The sequence below is a fragment of the Opisthocomus hoazin genome, chromosome 8 (assembly GCF_030867145.1).
Source record: "Opisthocomus hoazin isolate bOpiHoa1 chromosome 8, bOpiHoa1.hap1, whole genome shotgun sequence".
In the NCBI taxonomy this organism is placed as follows: domain Eukaryota; kingdom Metazoa; phylum Chordata; class Aves; order Opisthocomiformes; family Opisthocomidae; genus Opisthocomus; species Opisthocomus hoazin.
In genome coordinates this window covers 3168169-3192116 of record NC_134421.1, presented here as the reverse complement: position 1 = coordinate 3192116, position 23948 = coordinate 3168169, and the positions used below count along the sequence as shown (strand labels likewise).

General features: G+C 49.7%; 1 protein-coding gene across 2 annotated transcripts in view; it reads right to left on the bottom strand.

The window, feature by feature from the left end:
* LOC104330278 (sodium- and chloride-dependent betaine transporter) overlaps positions 1-23948 on the bottom strand; it is a 43339-nt gene that overhangs the window by 1961 nt on the left and 17430 nt on the right. For both annotated transcript variants that reach the window (XM_075429597.1, XM_075429598.1), the window contains exons 5-14: positions 23537-23624; positions 21855-21987; positions 18838-18972; positions 16801-16904; positions 13797-13921; positions 13394-13506; positions 11855-11992; positions 10404-10506; positions 4125-4225; positions 2884-3054 (exon numbers count right to left, since the gene is read on the bottom strand). In XM_075429597.1, coding sequence (XP_075285712.1) covers positions 2884-3054; positions 4125-4225; positions 10404-10506; positions 11855-11992; positions 13394-13506; positions 13797-13921; positions 16801-16904; positions 18838-18972; positions 21855-21987; positions 23537-23624 — 1211 coding nt within the window. The remainder of the gene's footprint in view (positions 1-2883; positions 3055-4124; positions 4226-10403; positions 10507-11854; positions 11993-13393; positions 13507-13796; positions 13922-16800; positions 16905-18837; positions 18973-21854; positions 21988-23536; positions 23625-23948) is intronic.

Below are 23948 nucleotides of genomic sequence, written 5' to 3'. Positions count from 1 at the left end.
GCCTTCCAAATGGTCTGACCATCAGAAGGTGCTGGGCATCTCCTGCCATGGTCTGAAACAGGGTGGCAGGCGATACCTGCCTTAGCAGCACTTCCCTGGTAAAGCAGTCCCTCCGCAGCAGGTTCCTGCCCCCAAGCCCTCCCAGCTCCCCTCTTCCAGCCAGCCAGACTGCCACGGTGCAGGCAGGGGTTGGGGGGCAGCTGCCTGCCCTTAGCTCCCCCCCGTACTCTGCAAGGTAGGGGAGCTGCCGGTTGCTTCACACACACGTGCGCTAGTCTTGTGTCAGCTCTGGGGAATTTATTCTTCAAAAATGCAAAGAATTCGGAGCTCTTTGGGCAAAAGGTGCTGGCCCGCGGAGACAGCTGCTGTGAATTTCTGCTCGCTCTCATCCTATTTCTGGAGCCCTTCTGGTGCCACACACCTTCCCGAGTGCCTGGGCAACTCCCAAAGCCAAGAAACACGCAGCGTCCTGCAGCCCTCTCCATGGGCCAGCAGATGACTTCCCTGATGAATACTGGCTTTCAGAATTACTTTTTCCGTCACGAGCTGTTCAGGCCAGGGCACGCTCCTACCTTGCAGAAAGCATCACAAGCAGAGCTGGCAATTCATCCGTGACTTGGATTTATTTCAGCGCTTCCACTCCTTGTGAAGTGCCTGCTAGAATCCTGGATTTGCTCATTTATTCATAAGTATTTGCCCCACGATTTCTGAAATCGGCCTTGGCCTGTGCTTGCCCTGTGAGCAGTTCATTGTGCGTTTTCAGTTTTTAGAGCTTGAGCTGTCTTAATCAGACACATTAGGAAACAACATTTGTGTTTCTTGGTCAGTCAAGTGTAACAAGAGGAATCAGTTCGTCACAGTGACTGATCGTAATTAGCAGTTACAAACTTGCTTTCAGTGAATGGTTTGCAATATTCAGTTGAAAGGCACTGTGCCTGGAAGCATCTGCGTCAGGAAATTAATTCACTACATTTCTGGGGTGTGAGTGGAAAAAAGGAACAGCTATATTTTGAGAAAACACGTTTTGAAAACAGGAGCAACTATTCCAGGAGGCATCACGTACTCGGCTTTGATTCTCCCCTCAATCAACCCAGGCTTAGCAGCTGATTCCTTCCTGCATGCCTCAACCACATCCTTGGAAGGTTTTTCATGCTAATATAACGGAGAAGTCCCTGGAAATTACAACTAATATCATCTAAACGAGGGCAAATAGAAAACCCCTCCATCTGAAATTGGCCAAATCAATTCCTTGGATGTGCTGTAAAATAAGCATTAACACTGCTCAGCAACGTTTCAGTCCAAAGGTTCAAAGCACTTCGCAACAGGTTAAAAATATTGCTTGTTTAGCAGGCAGGACTTCTGGGCAATTAGTTCACTGACAGCTCCAAGTCCTCATTTAGACAGCAGAAACCTCTGAGCTGTGGGGAGTCAGATGTGTTTTCAGCCACCCAGTCAAACTCTTCAAACTGGCCATGGGAAGGGACACATGCATTACCACTAAATGGCCCGGGGCACAGGAGAGGGCTGTAAGAGGCAGGAGTGAAGGTCTGAATTTGGAGCAAATTGTATCACAGGACCTTGGCACAAGATTCACTTGGAGTTCCTCGTACTGCAAAGTGTACAGCTCCCTCTCAACCTTGTCATCTCTTCATGGCCACCAACAGCAACTCGGAGGCCCAAGGGCCAAAGGCATCTAGACAGGAACTATTTCATAGCATTGTACTTCTCCTCCACCTCCCTACCTGCACAGCTTATGCCCCTCTCACTGTGTCACTGAAGTCTTTCATCACTACCGTTTCTGCCTGGGCATCACACTTCGTCTTCTCCTGAGCCTGAGATGGGCATTAGCCAGCTCTGCCACAACCCCTGTCACTCCCTATTAAGTCACTTCTCCCAGCCAGGAAATAAAAGCCCCCAAGGGAACAGATTAACCTTCTCTGCGGCAATGGAGCCAACAAGGACATCCTGCACCCATCCCATCCCCGGCTGTGTTGGCAGTGCAGGTTCCTCCTTCCCATGACCCCACAATGTGACTGTCACACCTACAATGCAGCAACAGGGATGCTCCTGTACCCTGTTCCGCTGCTCCCCACCCCAAACAGCTGCAGATGAACCTACAGTCAGAGAGGATGGGGAAGGACCAGAAATTGTGCAGAAATTTATATGCACCGTACATCACTCAGGTCTTTCTTCATGGGTCAGGTGGGGTGTCATCCCTCTGACACCATCTTCCTAGGCATGCTTCTTCCTAGGACAAGGTGTCTACAGTGAAAGAGGACAGGCTTAGTCATGGCACAGGGTAGATCTTTACAGCTCTGTGAGCATGTCCTCTTTAATAGCCACATGTCATTTCTTCAGAGAAAATGACAGTCCTTACCCAGGACTAACAGGGGAGCAGGGGCAAGGGACAAGAAGTAAAGGCAAAACAGATCCTGGTTTTGCACCTGGTTTGCACTGGCACTAGTTAGTAACAAAAGAGGAGGCAAATGTGGTGGCATGCCACCTTTACTTACATGGTCAACGAGACCACCTGAACCATAAACCAAACAAATCAGGTCGCCCACACTGAGGGGGTCCTCTGCCATCCACTGGAGCCAGCGCTAGAGACACTCTGCACATGTCCACGTATTGCAGTGAGCATGGTGGTACAATGTCTCACAGGAGACTCTGGACATTTGGTGATCACCCTGGGAGCTGTGCTGAGACTCTGCAAGCCCTCCAAACTGCCAGCAAGAGCTACGTCAGGTTCTGGTGAAGGGCCACTCACACCCCCCCTTGCCTTCTCAGAGGAGAAATGTGCCACGTACATCTTTCCTGGGGCCCTTCCCGTGAGCTGTCTGAGGCAAGCAGCAGCAGCTTGCCCAGTGACCACAATCCCAGTACCTGCTTCAGGGGTCCTTTGGTTTTCAGGAGGATGAAGATGGCGTAGAGAGGAATGCAGACCATGGAGGAGAGTGCCATCAGCCAACCCACCACATAACCCCAGGGTGGGTACAGGTAGGAATTGTTGTATTTCAAGGGTGTGTACTTGATCAGGGAAAACAGGAAGACGGCCTGAGGAGCAGAAAACACAGACATAGCCAGAGCAAAGTGAGCAGCAAAGCCGGGCACCCTGGCCACCCTGCAAGCACCATCTGGGCGGCAATGAATGTGATGTCTTGCACGAGCTAGCATGGACCTTGCTAGCTGCAGCAAGTCGGGGCTTGGTGCATGCTGACCACACAAGGAGTTACCTTGGAGCCAGGCTCCTCTGCAGTATGAAGCCTTCAGGCTTCGTAAGGGTTCAACCTAAGCAAAGTTGACAGCAGCTTTGATTGTCCAGCAACATTGAGACAGTCATTTATTCATATTAAAAGTCAGGAATTATTGTTGTCCCTGGCAGAAGCCCTCCAGAAGTATCACGTGAGCACAGATTTACCCCTCTTGGGGCTCTCTAGCCACAGAGCTCTCAGATGGTACGGGCTGGATCAGGTTTGCTTTGAAAACTACCCTGATATTCAACTCCTGCTGGAGTCCGAGCACAAAGAACTAGAAATCTTTCGTAAAATGTAGCTACAGATCCCATCTGTGTTCTCACTGAGGTCAAAGAAAACAACTCTGAACATCAGACGCAGGGGCAGAATTTGGCTCAGAAATCATGTAAAATTCAGTGAAGCGAGACTGGACATAAACACGAAACAGGCAAGAACTTGCCTGACTTAGGGTGCATTTTCTTTAAACACAATTGTCCCAGAAGTTTTAAAAGAGATTTAATAACATAGAAAGCAAATGTCCATGGAAAGACATTTCTGAACCACGGGAGGTCACAGGAACACAGGCTGAAGCAAGTATCTCAGAACGGGGTAATTCTCACTGGTCTGCTATTTGAAAGTAATTTGACCAAACCTCTCCAGCCTTTGCAAATACATTTCCCTTTGCCTTCACAGTAAACAACTGGCTTTCCAGGCTCAATTCATTTTCCAGGCAAAAGATGAGGCTTTACAAAGGAAATAAATTACCGCCTCAGCTATGGACAAGCTTCTGCTTCTTCACAGCAGTTTGAAAAAATTACAGCAGCACCTTGAAGACAAATCAAGAGTGCAGGGACCCAGCACAGTATGCCATGTTGTCATAATTGCACTTACCAAGCACAGACCCGGGGTGAACGCCATCCAGCATAGCTTGATCAAGGGCCACGGCCGGAAACCAATCATGTCCTCAATGTTGTCGTAGAAGCGGTTGGCACCTTGGCCACCAGCCAGCACAGAGACAAAGTCAGAGGTCAGATCATTGTTGTTTTCTTCAGCCACTATTCACATCAGATCCCAAATTTCTTCGTCCTCAGTATATACTCCTGGCAAAAACGTGGCTATCCTAATAATATAGCAGCAGGTAACGGGCTTTTCTAACATTGAAAAGGCCCATCTGTGGCTAAATACAGATGAAGGTTTTTAACTTCAGCCATAAATTATCAGAAAGCTTGACACAGAAGAAATGCCCTTTCCCTCAGACAGAAGCAGCTGTAAGTGGGAGTAAGCAGCCCAAGTGCCACCAAGCGCTGGCAAGGACCGGCACAAGGCAAGGAGGGGTTTATAGGTCAGCAAGGGAAAGCTCTTGCAGTTTGAGCGCAGAGTGCTGAAAGGAACAAAGATGGTGGCAGACACCAAACAAAATCCTCTCTTTTTAACCAGATCAACACACCAGGGAAGTCACGTCAAGAATTCCCAGTGAGCTGGGCATTTCCCCTGTCATGAAGAGCCTGCTTTCTACAGAATATTTTATTTTTGGCATAACCCCAGAAGACCTGGCAATCACAGCTCTGCTGGAAATCAAACATTCCATCCGCAAGTGCTGCTGTACTGTCCAATGGGAGATGTCCTGTGGGTGCCTGATCTCCTCCTTCTCCTCTCATTAGCTTCACTTACTAGATTATCTTGTTCACAGTATGCGAGACCCACCTGAATCTCATGGTGCACCAGAGTGGGATATACCTCTGAAGAGCACCTAAAAGTCCTGCCACTGGCCAGACCCTCTCCGTTGACTCTTCCCAACCCAAAGAGGAAATGTATGCAATGGCACATAGAGGAGACAGCGTAATGCAGATGGACTTCAGCAGACCTTGTAATAAGCTCTGAGACCTCTTCAAGGAACAAGAGCCTAATGTTGGCCAAAAAGAGATGTAAAATGAAGAAGAATCAAAAAGTCACACAGAAGATGCCCTAACTTCTTCCTAAATAGATCTGACCAGAGGTACTATATCAGATTGCCTCAGGTAAAATAGAGTAACAATATTAGACAAACAAATGGAGCTAGACTATCGAAAGGGTTACCAATTAAGCACCTCTGGGATGAAGCAATATTGTATTCATCTTATCAAAGTTTAATCACAGTGCTCATCTGATAAAGAAGGGCTCTGCCTTTAGGGGTGTTCATCCTGCTGTGAACTCAAGGTCACGCCACAGTTCCCACCTGCAAGCATGATGAGACCCTGCTTCTCTGCGTCTTAACACCAGAAGGCTGGGCTGGGTAAAATATGTGCCCAGAGGACTGGCCGTATTTGCGAGTGTTAGAGGTTTGGTGAGTTTTATTCTGGTTTGTGTTTTTTATGCCTTAGAGTTAAATTGCTGTATTATGTTTCCTTTAAATATATGAATTCTACAAAAGCAGATTATGTGTGCTTTTCTGTAGTGCTTTGCATTATTTTCTATATCCCATGACTAATGTTGGCAGGAAAGCTCTTTTATACCCAGATTTTTTACTTTCTTAGGTTAGGGAGGGCAGGTTCTTTGAACACCTCGTGGTTCCCATCTTGAGTTGGCAAGTTAACAAGTAGCCTCAAGCAAAGACAACAAGCTGTGGCATATCAAGGGACGTGCAAGCTTTGTGTGGGAGCCCAGCCTACACCAGAGAGCAGAACCCTGAAACTTCCAAGCTGTAAATATCATGAGGCTCCAGATAGCATTTCTGAAAATATACTGGGGATGAAAGGGAGACAGTATAAAAAATTTATATTTCCAAAAAGCCAAAATCTTCCACAGGGTGAAAAAAAAAGGAGAAAGATATAAATGATGTGACTTGCAGTTTAGAATATGAGCATAGCACAGTTTCTTCTACCATACAGGGTTTCCACAGAAACACGCTGTGATATCAGACATATGACGAATAAATTCATTCATGCTACAACTTGGTGGAAGCCAAAGTTTCACTGAAAAATTTGGATCTAGGATCTAGTGGAAGAGATGCAGCAATTAAAGAAATACAAAGATGCCAAACAGAAAAAAAGACGCAACAGACATTCATCCTCCACCAGGAAAGCAACTCAAAACTTATGTTGTTAGTTGTGGTGTGCCTCCACCGGTGCTTATCCCTGTTCTCTGTAGCACAGCCATCAGTTCCTGCATTTCCACAGCCACTGTGGCAGTCAGTAGGCGATGCAATGAAACACAACGGGGACTGACATGAATGTCCTCAGAGAGCATATGAACAGGAGGTTTTATGAGTTCTGCGTTTCTCAGGCAGAAGGAAAAGTAACCAAGCTTAAGAAGTCATCAGTTCAATCTCTCAACATTGGCTTTTTGAGCAAATTAGAAGCTGGAGGACGCGTGCAATCCCCCTTCCTTCCCAGCACATTAGAAGAATTAGATAAAGCTCCTGCAGAGAAAACTGTAAAGATTTCCTCAAAAAGATGTTTGTTGGCATGAACAAAGATGTTTGCTGTTATCCCCAGTATCCCAAGACGAGGAAGACAGGCACAGGGCAGTTATCCATGCATGCTGGTACTGCTTCTCTTGTGCTGACCAATCCCACATTCCTTCAAAGCTGTTGCATGCCTTCCTGAAGAATCATTTAATTTTGCTACACAAATTCATGGGAATAAATTTGATATGAACCCAGCAAGACATTTGCTTACACCCTTATATCTTGCCCTTATGGAGCCCTGCTCGTTTTACATAGCTTATAACAGCTGCAAGCGATACCCAAACTGAAAGGACAAAGATTTTATTTTATTTTTATGATATCCAGAAACAGTGAGTTTTACTGATCTGATAGTTTGGAGTCTATGAAAAATACCTCTCTTTTTAATCTTTTTCTCCCAAGCTGCATTTATTTGCCTTCAGCTGTAGCAAATTCCATCCACGGGACTTCAATAGGTGATGACCCCGGCTCTGTGCCATGGTGCTAAGCTTGTATCTGCTCGCTCTCTGTCTCAAACCTGCAGCGTCAGCACCTGTGCCAAACCTGTGCCAAATGCCAGCAGCAGAGGCACTATGCAACGACTGCACACCCTTTGGGCACCGGCTGCACAGAGCAGGCCCCTGATGGTCCATAAATACGCGTGGAAGACTGACTGTGCTGCTACTGGTCGCTACACTGCGTGTAAGCAAGAGAAAAATTTATACCAGCACAACTTGGGTTCACCCTAGGGCCACCCACAGGTACCTGCTGGCGTCGGTTTGCTTTAGCTCTGTAAAGTCCTGATGGTTTCAGCCCCAGCTCTCCTGCAGTGATGGGGGCACTCGCTTTCTCCTGGAACAGCTAATCCTGATGGGAATGCTGTGACCGCCTGGAAAATCTCCTCCCTGCAGCATGTTTTGGTGGCACCACGTTGTGACTCCCAGTGCTCAAAGCCCATGCCTTGTTATATGAGGGCTGCCGGTCCCAAAGTGGAAGGGAGAGAGGAAAGGGGGTGGAAAAACCCCCAAAGCCCTTCAGCACTCCCCTCTAGGGAAGGTGCTCAGCAGGTCCCACACCATGAGATCCTTTCACAGGCGGGGAGCAGCGCGCGAGGAAATCCTCAGATCTTTGCAAGAGCAGCTGCCTGGCAGCAGAGGGAAGCTGCCAAGTGGTGGGTGGTTGGCGTACATGCTGGGAGAGGGGAAACTCAGAACACATATTTGTGTTAGCAAAAACGCTGTAATTCTTCACAGTGTAAGCAAGAGGCTCAGCCCTGCCAATTCTGAGGCTGGGAAAAAAAACACATTAATTGGCACCAGGCACGTTTTTTTTTCACTGATGCTTCACCTTGGCCCTCTGACCACATTTCAGACCACAATCAGCTCAACAGATGCAAATGAAAACATGAAGAGGGTAAAATCCTGCTGTGTGGAGTGAGACAAATGAACACGTGGTGGTGAGGGAAAGAGCCATTTCTCAGTCCCCAGCTGCTCCGTCCCCCTTCCAGGCTGCTGGGACAGCATCACCTCTCCTGCTGCTCATTGTCTGCCATTACTCCTCTCCATGGGTCATCAGAAAAGGCACATGGCTTGTGTGACTGTAAAAAAGGAGGGGGGTTCTATACATTAAAGCATAATTAAGTTTAGTGTAACTGAGCATGGGGATGATGAAGCCATGTCACAGATGGATGGGAATCTCCATGCCCCCATAAATCCCACAGGGATTGGGTAGAAAGCAACTCTAAATTAAAAATCTGGCCAGGGTCTGGTATTGCAAGCTCTCAGGTGAGGTTCTCTTGCAGGACACCTCTCTAGAATAAATCTCTTCTACAAATCTGCTTCTCTCGCATTCCCCGGAGGTCAAGCCCAAGCAGCTGGACCTGCTACCATTTCAGTAAGAGAGGAGTCCATTCAGACTAGAGACTGGCTCCTGCTGTACGTAAAGCATTTGGAGAAACTGATAACCCCTTCATCAGCAACTGCACTACAGCCAATGCAACTTGTATAAGCACCAAAAAGAGAGCACAGGGACAGGTTCACTGTCTTCTAAAATCAGACAAAGGTGGCACCAAGTGAAATTATCAGGTGGTGGATTCAAAACAAAGAAAAGAGAGTGACGACTCACACAAAACCTGACCAAGCCATGGAGCTCCTTGCTGCAGCATTTTGTGGATGATAATTTCTTACCTGAGACAACTGGAAAAACTGACAGAAGAGAAACAAATAGGTTTTACTTCTGGCTCTGGAAATCCCTGGGCAACAAGCTGAGTATTTTAACTGGCTCCAGGACCCCCAGCACAAGAAAGACATGGACCTGTTGGAGCAGCTCCAGAGAAGGGCCATGAAAACAATCCGAGGGCTGGAGCACCTCTCCTGTGAAGAAAGGCTGAGAGAGTTGGGGCTCTTCAGCCTGGAGAAGAGAAGGCTCTGGGGAGAGCTTATTGCGGCCTTTCAATATATAAAGGGGGCTTGTAAGAAAGACAGAAAGTCTTTTTACTAGGGCCTGTAGTGACAGGACATGGGCAACAGTTTTAAGCTGAAAGAAGGTAGATTTAGATTGGATATCAGGAAGAAATTGTTTACTGTGAGGGTGCTGAGACACTGGAACAGGTTGCCCAGAGAAGCTGTGGATCCACCATCATTGCAAGTGTTGAAGATCAGGTTGGATGGAGCTTTGAGCAACCTGATCTAGTGAAAGATGTCCCTGCCCATGGCAGGGGGGGTGGACTAGGAGAGCTTTAAAGGTCCCTTCCAGCCCAAACCATTCCATGGTTCTATAATAAGTTGTTAGAAGCTGGAAGAGTAGTCACAGAAAGTATCATTGCTGACTTTTCTGCTATTATACTCCTTCCCGAGCATCCACTCCTAGCCAGTGAAAGAGACAGAACATGACATTCACGCCTGCAGCGTTTTTCTCAGGTTAGATGGCCACACTGCTTGGCATAGCTAGGAGCCAGCAGCTGTGTGACTGGGATGTTGAGGGTCTGGTCTAGGCTGGCATCTGCTATAGCTTTGCACGATGCTTACAGGTACTGAACTCCTGTAGCTCCATGAAGCTAGGAAGAGAGATCAGCTGCTCTGCATCGCGCACAACTAGACCCTTTGCCCGAAACCCACCAGCCTTGATGTGAACTTCAGGGAGATGAACTGCAGCCTGAGTGCTCAGGCACCATTCAGCAGGGAAGAGATCTCCCGTAGGATATCACAGGATACTCTTCTTACTGCACAGACTAAGAAGCAGTTGGTTTCCTTCTGATAGTTCGTGGAACTCAGTTTAATCCTGCTCCCGAGTAGCTCAGTTACAGACTTCACTGAGAGCCAAAGCAGTCCCTCCCGTTTCTTTTAGGAGTGTCATCACCGCAGCAGCAACACACAGCAAGCCTGCATCCCAGCATTTTGTGTTAAATTGACTGACAGGACTAAACTAAAGACACAGTGCAAGCAGCCAGTAACACAGACCAAAGAACAGCCATCACTCATCTACAGCTGATTTTCTAATTCGAACGGCAGATGGGAGGAGCAGCAAGGTAGTTCCAACATGAGGAACCTTCAGAGAGGGAAAAACCATACCTATGCTAAATGTGGAGCAATTAAGAAAAGTTGTGAGGAAACACAGTGGAAACCAGGCAAGAAAGAAGGTAATTACAGCACTTTTTTGCCCCCTAAGGATCTTTTGTATCCACTCCCACTTCTCAACCCCCCCATCCTTGCCTTCAGAAAAAGCAACACAGGTTTCTGTTCTCCACTTACCATACACCCATCCTACACAGATGACTTCAAAAATGGCCAGGAAGAGCAGGCACGTGCCGCTGGCAGCGTAGTAGTCAAAGAGCTGGAAGATGTACATCCCACCCTGTTGAATAGGTAGAGAAGAGAGAGTCATGGCAGGACTGTTCCATGTGAGGGAAAAATGACCGAGACAAGCAGGTGAATAACAACAGGAACTGCACCTAGAGCAGGTAGGAGAAGCAGAAGAGCCTTCTCTTGGGGCTGCCCCCACTCTGACCCAGAAAGACAGTCAGGCCTGGTGGAAGGAAAGCGTTTCATCCCAATTTTATGATACTGGTGGGCTAGGCTGGTTTCTGTGTCCATAGGAGCAGGAGCTGGTTTGTTTGCTTGTTTTAAATCAGTTAGCATGTTTCCTGCAACGTTTCAGAATACCATGTAGCAGTGCAGAACTTTGTACCCAAGAAACTGGGATCCTGAGGAGCAGGACATTCAGATACCTCGTTTCAGCTGCATCCATCTTTACATACTGCTCAAGGTCCAAGCCCTGCGATGGCAGAGGCATGTGGCTTCCCTGCTGCCCCTGCCTGTGAGCTGAGCCCTGCATAGTTGCCATCAGTTACCTTTCTGGGTCAGCTGAAGACCCTCTCTCATACTTTCATGTGTTTTCTCAAAGAGAAAGCCCCTCCAATACAAGCCAAGCAGATGCTTTCAAATACTCCTGAAGGGCTGTAGACACAGAGTAGCAGAGCAGTTACCCCTTCATCCCACCACGTATGAGGGGACATCCTGCAACGATGGGGGTAGATGCCTCCAGGCGAGGAGGCACGCAAAAGCCATGGGAACCCATGCTGGAGGGTCATTCAGCAGCCCCCAAGGGGTTTAGCAGGAATTAGTGGTCCCTACGCAGCACGTGGTGGCACCATGGAGGAGTGCTAAGGCCCCTGGCCACGCACCGTGCAGGAGGAGGTGCCTGGCCGTTAGCTGCAGCGCAGGGCAAACACCGAGCACTCAGCACCGCACGGACACAGCTCTGCTCCTCCTGGTCCAGGGGATCACAGCCTCCCCTCTGGCTCAGGCAGGGTTACAGTGCAGCCATTACCCCTGGCCTTCCCTCCCACCGCTCTGCTCCTGGTGGAAAGCATCCAGCAAACGACCGCTGCCCTTAGCAGAGCTTCTGCTTGTGCGGCTCGGCTTGTCTCAGCCACCAGGCCTGGGATTTGCTCAAAGCCGCATGTTGGGCAGCCTCTCTGGGCTGTGGGACCATCTCTCTGAAACCCTCAGTTGTGCAGCGAGCGCACTAGCATCACGCAGGGTAAAAGCAGCACTGGCTGTGAGAGACACCAGCTCATGCATTAGAAATGATGGATAATTAACAGCATGAAAGACGAGCTTGCTGTCTCTACCCGCTCCTCCAGGGCAGTCTAGCAGGGTTTCTGGTGCTTGGCTGTGTACCCCAGCTACTCCTTCCTTACCTCAGTTACCAGCAATAAGCCCAGCAGGTAGCATATGACTGCAATGGCCAGGATCAGCAGCTCACGACGCCCCTTCTTCCGAAACACTCCCGGGAACATGTCAATAAGAGCTGTCACCACGCTTTCCACACAGACAAACTGCAGAAGAAGAGAGGTCAGAAAAGCCAGTGTCTCTCCTTCCCCAAGCACACATTCCCTGGCACTGTCCTTTTTTCCTCCAGCCATCCAAATCCTTATTCTTTTGTCTTCTCTTTTTGTCTGTCTTGTTTCCACCAAGGGCCAGATGCCACTGCCACAGATGCTTTAAGTGTAAAAATATCACTTCTAATAATGTCTTAATGGTGTTTTGCAAAGAAAAAAAGATTTTATTACATTTCTTTGGTTCTGTTCCCTGCTCATAGTTCTGTTTTATGCATTTTGATACAAATTCATAAATGTCCCTGGAGCAGGAACTAAACCCAGGATATTCAGCCCTTCCCTGGAGAATGTCCTTCTGACTTCAGTGATGCTGTGTGAACATTAAGCTCTTCTCCAGCCCTTCTGAAAGTGGTTCTAGAATGTATTTTTTCATTGATATCTATAGAAATATCATACTTATTCAATATTCATGCACACAGGAGGTAAGAATAATTGTTCAGCTCATAAAAAACAAAACAAACAAACAAAAACAAATTTAAAAACCCATTGACAACATCAATCTAAAGTAGGGACCCGAACACAGCTCAGTCGATCTGTGAGGTCTCCTCTGGAGCTGCAAACCAAAGCCATGAACAGTACAGCCCCATGCTGGGGGGATGAACTGTGAGATATACAAGGAATTGCCTCAAACCCAACAGAGCATGCTGGTGCACAGCAGGAACGACCAAGAAATGGGCAGGCAAGGGGCAGACTGTCCCCCTCAAGTAGGGTGAGGAAGCACCTGAGATGGCACAAGGAACCCCTGTGACAGAGGGGAGCTCCCACTGCCACTGTGAAGCTAAGGGGAACCAAGTGACTGTGGGGGCACAGCTCAGCCCTAACATCAAGCAGACCCCTCGTACAGCAGGTCTGGCTGTAAAATATGCCACGACTCCCTGGGACGCTCTGCTGGGTTTTGCTTCTGGCTTAACAGGGGTATGGGAGGGCAAGAGATGGGCACATCAGTGAGGTGGGCACACAGGGATTGCTCTGGTGAGATCCAGCTGGGAGAAGACAGCCCCATTCCCCTTCACAGATTGTCCTGCTCTGTGCCAAGCCTTACCCCGCAGTGTGCAAGGTTTTGGTGCTGGCACAGAGATGGGAGGGGATGTAACTGGGACATCCTCACATATACACACAGAGAAGGATGCCAAACAGAGATGCCAGCACACATAACCACTGGCCTCCCGTCGGCCCTGGCTCTGAGCTCCCACAGCGTGAAAGTGCTGCGGACAATGTGGAGAATGTATATGAGGTGCCAGCAAAGCACACAACCACCTTATCCTTTCCCATGGCCTTGGGGTGTGCTCAGGGTGGGGACAGGCACCTGGGTGTTAGAAGAGGAGGAGGCATTTGCTGTACCTGGCTGTCCAGTCCCAAGAAGATCAGCATGAGGAAGAAAAGGCAGGACCATAGCTGAGAAGCAGGCATCATCGTTACTGCCGTTGGATACGCGATGAAAGCCAGGCCAGGACCTGCCAGTAGACCACAGGATGACCACGTGTGCCCCTGTAACCACCACCTGCCACCACCACCCTGCAGCACAGAGTGAGCTCACATACTGCTTCAAACCTCATCTCACCACAGCTCCCTGCCCACACCGGGCTGAAAGCCGTGTCGAGGAACACTGGCCCTGCAGACCTCTCTGCAGACACCCATAGTGACAGAGGATGTAGATAACATCCTGCGCTCCACTTCAGAAAAGTCCCCTCCCCTTCAGGCTTTCTGTTTTGCCTTGGCTCTGAAGTAACCTGGAACAACCTACCTGATTCGGCCACTTCTGCAATGGGTACACCTTGCTCATGAGCCATGAAGCCCAGCACAGAGAAAATGGCAAAGCCAGCAACGAAGCTGGTGGTGCTGTTCAGGAAGCAGAGCATGATGCAGTCCCTGCAGGGGGGAGACCAGAGAGAAATCGGTGTTTCTCACTACAGAAGAGGTCCGCTTGGGATCATGGCTGTGCTCAGCTTCCCCAGTCAGACAGCATGGACAAAGGAACAGCAATGCTGCTCTTAACTCCCTCAGAATTAAAAAGCTCAGAACAGAGCCTAAAATCAGCCTACCTACCTTGCACCCCACTGTTCAAGAGTTACGGGACTATACGTGCCACAGAGACACAGGGCACCGCCAGCGACTTGTGAATATATATGTAGGGATATGGCAAAAAAAAAGTTGACAGGAGTCAAAAGAATAACAGAGAAAATGAGGAAAACAGCAAATTAGAAAAGGGAAGAGGTTGCAAAAGTAAATTCAAGAAAGAAGAGCATCTTCAAGAAGGAAGAGCATCATTTCTTCAAGAAAGAGGAGCATCTGAAAGCATGGATATGTACAGGTTCAGCAGGTGTGGTAAAACAAGGAGTAATGGGTTAATAAAAATCCTCACCTGGCAAGGGTTGTGTCTACACTGTCCGTATTAACTGTGCCCAGAGGGAAGCTGGAACGTGCTACACCACTTGTCCCAAAACATTTGTGCACTTGCTCTCTGCGAAAACGGGGCACCAGTCTGAGCTGGCTGGGCTGGAAACCCCACACCCCAGCATCCTGCCTGGGCAGCTGCCAGAGCTGACCCACAGTGTCAGCTGCCATGGGGCAGCTGGACACCCAGCGTATTTGGGCCACCCAGAGCTAAGCTGCCACTCCAAGGCACCTAAGGCGTTAGAGGAAGGTGTCAGCACACAAGCTCCATTGGTGACAGATACATTTTGAGAGAGGCGGGGGAAAGTATTAATTGCCTGACCAACAGCCATGGCAGCACCTATTTGAGAACAGAAGAAGAGGAGAGATGATTGATGTCTCTAGTGTAACATTACATTTTCCTATCCGTGCTGAAGCAATACACAAAGCAATAACAAAGCCCCCATTCCTCGTGGTGCTGTGGAATGCGTCAGAAATGGTCCTCATGGTTTCTCTGAGCTCCATGTCAGGCCATGGATAAAATAGATCTGTAGTCCACAGGCACGGAGGAGGCCAGACAGACTTGATTAATCTCCTTGGTAGGATCAAAATGCCACTGGCAGTACATTACCCTGATGGCAGTAAAGCACTAGCGACAGGGAGCCCGGCCATCATCTTCGTACCATCTCCCCTGCCTACCAAGTGACAGCAGAGCTGGCCGTGCCACCCCTGCTCACTCACCCTCTCAAAATAGCCATTGGTGTCTCCACAGTGGCTGGAGACACGGTCCGTTTTCATTCCTCCCCCTCCTCCAGTCTCTCCCGTTGCCAGGCTGATAGAGGGGATTGTAAGAAACGTGAAACTATAACAAAAAGAGCCTTAATATTTTCTGGTTTTTAGTAGTCTTTAGTACTGTAACTTCTTCCTGCATGCATAGTGATCTAACGATGTAACTGTTACACTAATCCCTCTTTTCTTATTAAGGAACGTAGTGGATGGACATGGGCACAAGCTATCACTTAGTCGTTAGACAAAATAATTGAGACAAAAGTGGCCTTGGTTCCCAGCAAATAATTGGGATAATTGTGGGATAAAAGAGACTCCTAAATAATTCCACTCCAGACAGCTCGGCCTGGGGAGGGCAGATGCGCCAAGCTCCAGAGATAAGGAGGCACCAAGAGAGCAACAAGACCAGAGCCAAACAACTTGAAGGACACGATGGACATGATCTGAGAACTGAGTTTGCGCAGAAACAAAGGTCAATCAGCAAACACTGTGATGAAGAGGATGGGCCTTCATCTTGGGACCCCTAGAGACCACCCAAAGATGCTAACGACATGCATGAAAGATATTTACATATGCTAATCAGTTCTCAGAAAAGTAATGAATATGCTAATTAGTTCTTAGAAATATAATTAATATTTACATGTGTGATTGTATTTAACCTGAAGTGACAGGGTGTCTGGCACGCACGTCTGGAGGAGAAATCCCCCGTGAGCCCGGCACCGCAATAAAGAATCCCTGCTGAACACCAGACATGGTACTGTTAGGTTCTTCCTATCGGATCACAGAATCACAGAATGGTCGGGGTTGGAAGGGACCTCTGTGGGTCATCTGGTCCAACCCTCCTGCCAAAGCAGGGTCACCTACAGTAGGCTGTAGAGGACCTTGTCCAGGCAGGTCTTGAATATCTCCAGAGAAGGAGACTCCACAACCTCCCTGGGCAGCCTGGGCCAGGGCTCCGTCACCCTCAGAGGGAAGAAGTTCTTCCTCATGTTCAGACAGAACTTCCTGTGCTTCAGTTTGTGCCCATTGCCCCTTGTCCTGTCACTGGGCACCACTGAAAAGAGCTTGGCCCCATCCTCCTGACACCCACCCTGCAGATATTTAGAGGCATTTCTAAGGTCCGCTCTCAGCCTTCTCTTCTTCAGGCTGAACAAGCCCAGCTGCCCCAGCCTCTCCTCATAGGAGAGATGCTCCAGTCCCCTCATCATCCTTGTAGCCCTCCGCTGGACTCTCTCCAGTAGCTCCTCATCTTTCTTGAACTGGGGAGCCCAGAACTGGACACAGTACTCCAGATGAGGCCTCACCAGGGCAGTGTAGAGGGGAAGGAGAACCTCCCTCGACCTGCTGGCCACACTCCTCCTAATGCACCCCAGGAGAGCACTACTAAAGCCATTTTCTGGAGCTCCCGTGTTCCCTCAGCCACTCTCCATCCCTACGCTCTGCAGCTTCCACACTCTGCGCAGCTCGTTAGCCAAAGCAACGTGACCCAAGGTCTCCCCTGGGGACAGAGCCTGCCTCAGATGCAGCTCTGTGCTGTTTGTCTCCAAGCGAAGTTCCAGAAGGATACAAGGAGTCCAGGCTCCTCTTACCTGTAACAGTTGTTGTTATATTTGTTGTAGCTGCCCAGAGCTGTCAGGCACCCCTGGCAGATGGCATAAGAGAAGAGGATCTGAGTGCCTGCATCCATCCAGACCTGGGAAAGAGAAGGTCAGTGATCTCCAGACCTGGCAAAAAAATAAACAAATGGCTGTGCCCTGTCTAGCAACAGTCCCTCCACCCATGCAGAACAAACCCCATGAGATAGAGAGGGGCTCAGTGGATGTAGAAACCACGATACCTCTCTAGGAAAACTGAGCTGTAACACTGAAATTCCTTTAGGAAAAGTCTCCTGAGGGGATGGCATTTTCACATCCCACTCAAGATGACACCACTTCTCCATCCCACGCCTTTGCATTCTGGGTGCAGACGGCATCCCTGATCGCATGGCTCTGGCTGAAGTCAAGGCTGCAGGTGCCTGTGGTCCCTGCCTGGCTCGGGGTTTGCAGGGTCACTGGTGGGTCGTCCCAAACAAGGGCTGGAGAGTCCTTTTGTGTGGTCAGCGTACTCCCCTCCCTGCTCTCCAGTCTCATTTCCCCCACCTCTGAGGCCACGGGGAAGGGCAGAAAATTGCCGGGCTGAGATGTCAGGCCAGCGGGGTGTCGTGCACCCAGGTTCCTTTTTGCTCTGGCATGCATGGGAAAAGCAGAGTGGGCTTGTTCACCGCCGCTCCAGCCCTCTCCCCCGGGGAGGGGTCCCTTCCTTCCATGTGTCATGGGCTGAACTGCGGCTTAAATTCACGTGGGTCTCTCACAGACGGGCACGTACGCGGGAGCCCTTCGCGCACGGGCACAGGCAGACATCCCGCTCTACACCAAAGCCCCACGTTCTGCCTAGACTCAGTAGCAGGATCTATCTATGGTGGGTTGCAGCAGCCTGCAAAGACCATGTCAGCTTTAGTTAGGCTGTGAAATAGAGGGAGGTTTTCAGTGAACAAGCTCTGGCCATGAATAAAACACATTCAGCCCCACTCACCCCCCCTGTTATTTATTGTGATATTAAAATGCCATTTACGTTCAGCTGGCTCTTTGCATCCAGCACACCACGGATTTTGTGTTGACAACACATAATTGCGTCTGAAAGCCATTTGGGGGAAGACAGCGTGTTTGGCAGCTGGTTTGGGAGCAGTCGGGGCTTTGGCCATCTGGGAAGAGGCGGGAGGTAAGCTGAGACCGTGGGCTACGCGTATCGCTTGGCTGCCTCCACGAAAAGATTCAGCGGCGGAATAATTGGCAGCAGCGTCATTTAAACGCTCTCCTGGGCTGGGGTCTGCATGAACACCTTCCTGGGATGGCGGAGCCAGCCTGCACAGCGTTGCTGAGCCCACGGGGGGAAGGGAAGCAACCTGCTCCTCTGTAGGAGGGATGCTCCAAGGTGGGGGGTCCTGCTCCCTGCCCCCAGGAGTGCTGCCCACCTCCTGCCAGCTTCAGCTACCATGCAGGTCCTGGGTTTGGCTGCACCCTCTGTCCAAATCTGGACTTGCCCTCCCCGAGTACACAGCATCCTCCCCTGCCAGAGGAGGGTTTGCATGAGCTCCGGTGAGCGGTGGCAGGGGCTGACCCTTTGGCCAGTCCCTGACCTGGGCAGGTGGGACCACCTGGGACAGGTGAAGGGAACCTGCTGCCCAGCTGGGGCACAGCCCACGTTACCTGGGTGCATTTGGTCTCTGCAAGCACAGGGGCTCCCTGGGAGTGCTAACAAAGTGCTAACCAGGCTAGAAAAAATGAATAGTGGTAGATTATTCCTCCCCCCTCTTAATTATTTGCATTTAAGACCCAGCAAAACCATCTGCTGCTTGCTGAATACTTCATATACTCTTTTGGTTTTGCTGAGCCCATGAGTGGAAATGACCTAGTATGCCCATATGCCACAGATGCACGAGCAAAAGGGCTGTGCTGTGCAGGGGGACCAGACCCCCTCTCGGCTCTTAAGGAGGTCTCACTGGTTCGCCAGTCTCCTTTCCGAGAAGACAGCTAGATCCTCAGTTAGCAGCAGATGCAAGGGCCAGTGCTTGCCTGACCTCCACCCACCTGTGGGTCTGCCAGCCTGGAAACGTCCGGCTTCAGGTAGAAGATGATCCCCTCGCCAGCACCCGGCAGCGTGACTCCTCGCACCAGCAGGATGAGAAGCATCACGTACGGGAAGGTGGCGGTGAAGTAAACGACCTGCGGGCGCAGGGCAACGAGGAGAGGGGGTCAGCGGGGAGGGGATGCAGGCATCATCTCATCACATCTCATCTGTAGGGCCCCAACCCCAGAAAACGTTCCTGGACTCTGCCGTTGGCTATGGCTGCTACTGCGTGCGTAGAAGAGGGGTGGGAAAGAAATTAATCAAGGTTACATCTCACCAGTGATTTAGTTCATCTACACTTTGTTCCTCACCCAAGACTCTGCCACTGGTTGCTCTGCTTTATTTTCTCTTCCCAGTCACTGTAATTTCCCTGCTCTCCAGCTGTTCACTTCGTCTTTCTAGAGCTGCAGAAGAAACCTAGATCTCTTCCTGTCACTGAGTTTTAATGAGGAGTTATTAAAATGGTCCTATTCCCAGCAAGAGTTTTCCAAATTAAATAGCAACTTTTGCTGCCCAGTTTGAGACCCCTCTGAGGGGTCTCATTTCCAGGGGTGCTCATGAAGCTCCCTCATCCCCTCAATGCCTCTGAGGTCATCGGTAAAAAATGGGGGCACCTAAAAGCCTTTAAAGAAAACGTGGACCATGACTTTTGCAAAACCTTCTCTTCACTTCTTCTTGTGTGTGATGTAAATAAATATTGCAAAGGAATTAATCATCTCTAATCCATTGCCTAAAGTTAACTTTTTTTTTTCTATTTGCAAAATATCCGTGAGCAAGTTGCAACTTCCTAACATTTATTCATTATTAAAATTCATCCAAGAAATGTGAAGTCTTGTTTACTCTATGGAATTAATAGTGAAAGGCCTAAAATGACATTTTTTCTCCTTAGTGATAATTTGTCGAGTAAGTCACAGTACGTGGTATTTTTGCCGTTTCCCATTTGAGTGAGAATGCAAGCACTTTTGGCACAAGTACTAAAATCTACCTTTAGAAATCACTTCTGGGGAACATTTATACACATCAGCTGAACGCACAAGGAAATGAAACACGGAAAGAGCACAAGGGTGGCACAATGAAGAAAAGAAAAAGGCTTTTAAATAAAATGGGTCTTCACAGAGTTATCTGAAATTGTTTTCCTGAGGTCACTATTATTTCTTTAAGTTTGGACTCCTTCTAGCACAGAAGCAGAAACACAAGGGGCTGGCAGGGTTATCCGATTAGAGCAGCTCAGTCAAGCGCACCATCCTGCTCACTCCACAGCCGTTAGACAGAATTATGCACCCACTCAGAGTTCCTGGGACCTCCCTACTGCTTATCCTGACACGAAGTCAGTGAGGAAAAAGAAGAAAGGAGATGATTTTTTTTGACAGTACCCCTGTAAAACTCAAAATGACTACCTGCAGAGAAGACAGCTAGCCTGTCTGACCTGTGGTATGTCTCGGGACAGAAAAACCCACCGTGTATTGCTGCACCATGTCCCTAACGTCTGGCTGGTAAAAAGTAAGCCCTGTATCCTTAAACCTGTGATGGAAAAATTTTCTGTGGTCCCAGGAAAATCATTCCAGTTACTGCGTGCACTCACTTTCTGGTCTGACTTTGCCAAACCAAATCGTCCCATCCAGCCTGACTGAACTTCTCTATCTTTCTCCTTATTCAGGCAAGCTCTGCATGCCGGGGCAGCACCACACAAAGGAGAGACTGAGTGGAGAGGGCTGAGAGCTGAAGAGAACCTGGGGTGACTTAATTACACTTCCATGAGGATCAAACAGCCTCTCAGACCCAACCTCCCAAGATCAAAATGATAACTCTTGTGAGTATCAAGAACTACTCAAACCAGGGAGCATGAGAGACTTCAGATTTAAACTATGGAGCATCCCCTCTCCCCGTAGATGTGGAGCCTGGCTCTCCCTCCCTGAGAAATGGTGGACGGCAGGCCAGCACCAGCAAGAGCCAGAGTCATCAGCTAAGACTGGGAGAAACCTAATGAGCAGAGCAAGCTATTGTCTTGCTCAGTTAAAATGGGTGCCCAGTGTGGTTTTCAGGTGGGAGATGGGATTTAACCCTGAAACACAGGTGTCCAGTACTACGGGGAACATTTGCCAACACTAGGAATAGTGATTCGCAGGAGGAATCTGTTGCGGAAATAAGTTCCCCTCCCTTTGTTATTGGGACATCCCCTGGAGGCCCACAAGACCCAATCATCAGTAATGACCCACCCATCTCTTTGCAGCTCCAGGACGAAAGGAGGTCCGGAACAAGTCAAGGCCGTAGCAGTGTCCCTAACACCCACCCCAAGGCACCACGCACTCATTCACTCCAGAAGCATAACCAGTCCGCCTGATCTACGGGATCAACATCAGGACGGAGCACTGGCTCCAGCCTCACCAGCAAAATGCAGAAAATGACCCGCTGAGCCAAAAACTGCAGAGCCAGGGAGAGTACAAAGGAGAGCACAAAGACACCTCTCCCACCCCAAGTATTCTGCAGCGTCAAGGAGCAGGAGAGATTCATTGTCTATTCACTGAGCTGGTTACAGGCACCAGCTTGTCTGTTTTGCTCAGGTATTTCATTACTGCCAGGGATAGGAAGTCTGCCACTGCAGAGGACCTTGTCAAAAACACCAGCAAGCCACACCAGGACAGCACACTGGTGAGTGAATGATTCCCACGGGCACTTCAGGAGTACCCTATCTGTCAGCCACCGCGGGTGTCTGCAGGGGAAAAGGTGACCCAAGACTCCTCTCAGCTCCCAGGTCTTTCCCTGTTCTCCCCTCCCTGTTTGACCTACTCTTTTATTCTTTCTCTTATGGGTCAAACACAGCCAGTGTAAATCATTATGGCCCTACCAGGTTTTAGGTTTGGCTTCGGTGCTTTGTGTCTCCTGCCTCTACTTCAGGAAGAAGGAAAAGAGATTGGGAAAGAAATGTAGGATGGGTACAAGGAGGCTTATGGACCAGGAGGACAATCTCTGTTCCTACTTTGCCTGTGGACTTGACCCCTTTCCAGATGCAGAAGTAGCAGATGATCCACGCCAGCAGAAGACACAGAGCCAGCTCCCAGCGCACAGTGCCCAGTTTGTGAATACCATCCGTGAGCCCCAGGACTCGCTTCCTGCCGGTGTCCAGGGACAGGGAGAGAAGCATTAACACCCCAGATCCCACTCACCCATACAGACCTCTCCCGTATCACCCCATCCAAAGACTTAACAGGCTGCCCACAACACGCCTGCCTAGGGCTCCCAGTGGTGTGAATCACCCCAGCTCTGCCTAGGGCTCCCCGCTCTGTCTTTTCTGCTGATGCTGCTCCACCATGTCCGGTAGCTGACCCGAGCCCTACCACTCTCCAAGCCCATGGCGCCATGCCCATCAGACCCACGCAGCACAGAATCACCACTGCTCCCCATTGCTCCCCCACCCTGGCAGTTGCCAAGCAGACACTACTCAATCCAAAGCAGGCCACCAATGCCATCACCACTGCATGGCCACTCCTCTTCCTCTGTCTCCCCCATATACTACGGGTACCCTATATACAAGCATAAATGACCCTTATGATTCCTGTGCCCTTCCTTCAGCCTCATTCCTTGAAGACTCACCGTCGTGAAGATGGGCCACAGAAGATCTGAGTACTGAAGCTCACGCAGTCCCCAGAAGCCCAACCCCACACTTACGATTCCTCTGCATACCCTTCTCCAAATCAGTCTCCTCAGGGCTCTCTCACCCTTGCAACCTCTGCAGAAAACCTGAACAATCATTTCACAAGGGTCACAGCTCTCGCTAAACAGTATGTGCAAGGAATAGGGCAGGAGAGGGGGTCCAGCACTGTGTAGACTGTTTCTGCACCCATGGGTGCATATCATCTTTTATGTGCCCTGTGGTGGCTGCAAAGGACACTCAACCCTCTCAGAGGCACTTCAGGAGCCACAAATGGGGGAAAAATAATACTGTTGAAATGTAGCCCCTGGCACCCCTCTTCTTTATGAGACCTTCCTCAGCTGAGTGTGGAGAGGTCGTGTGGCCCTGGCAGCCATTTCAACTTCTCCAGGCTGCAGTGATGACCGTCTCTGAGACACTGTCTGGCCTGCTGCAGGACCCTTCCCTCAGCCCCATGACCAAACCTCCCCAAGCTCCTCTCTGGAATCTCACGCATGAGCCTCAGATCCCTGGTCTCCAGGGATGAGCCTGAGCATCCTGACATGGTCAGAAGAAGGGAAAAGGCAGTTTTGTCCCTTCCTGTTTCACTGTAGAAGACTGTTCAGTCTGCCCTGCCCTCTCATGCTTGCCTGCCAACAGTAGCCTGGAACACCCAACAAAAGTAGCCCCTGCTTACAGCAAGTGCTCATCTTCTTTTGGTGCCTCTTTCTGTGGCCACACTCACCCAGGCACCGCAGTGCCTGAAAGGGAACACACCTGTGCGTGTGCACACACGAGCACCCTTGGTCAGATACACTGCAAGCAGCCTTTGGGGTGTATCTAGTCCTTGTGTCCCTCTGCTCTGTGCTGATCTCCTTGGCAGCTCCGTGCATTGTGCTCCCCATGTTGGGGTCTGACGTGTGGCACCTCACTTGGTCTTACAGAGACGCACAGCCCTCCACCCGGATACTCCTACAGCTGCAGCCTTTGGATGAGAGAGGAGCCTGAACAAAAGGAGAGTGATCACGTACTCCCAAAACTCAACAACTGAGGAGGTGGCATTCGCAGGCAAGGTCTTGTTGTCCAGGCTGGAGCTATTCAGAATGTCCACACAGAGATCTACCAAAAGAAAAGGAAGCTGATGACCAGAGGAATTGTTCAAGGCTCCTCCATGAGGGGTGCTCCTTCCCCTCTGTACCCTAAACCCTCACTCTGGCAGCACACAGACCCTTCACCAACCGTGCTACAGAGCGTCTCATTAAACTCTTGTGTCTCATTAAGCATCTCATTAAAATCTGACCCTCCCCAGCTATGAATCCCAACCCAGCAGTAGCCAGAGGGCGTTGGGAAGGGGAGAGGGGAAGGAGAGAGCTATTCCCTGCCAAGTGGAAACCAGTTGGCTGCAAAATATAGATTATTGAGGGATGGCCACTATGCGTATCC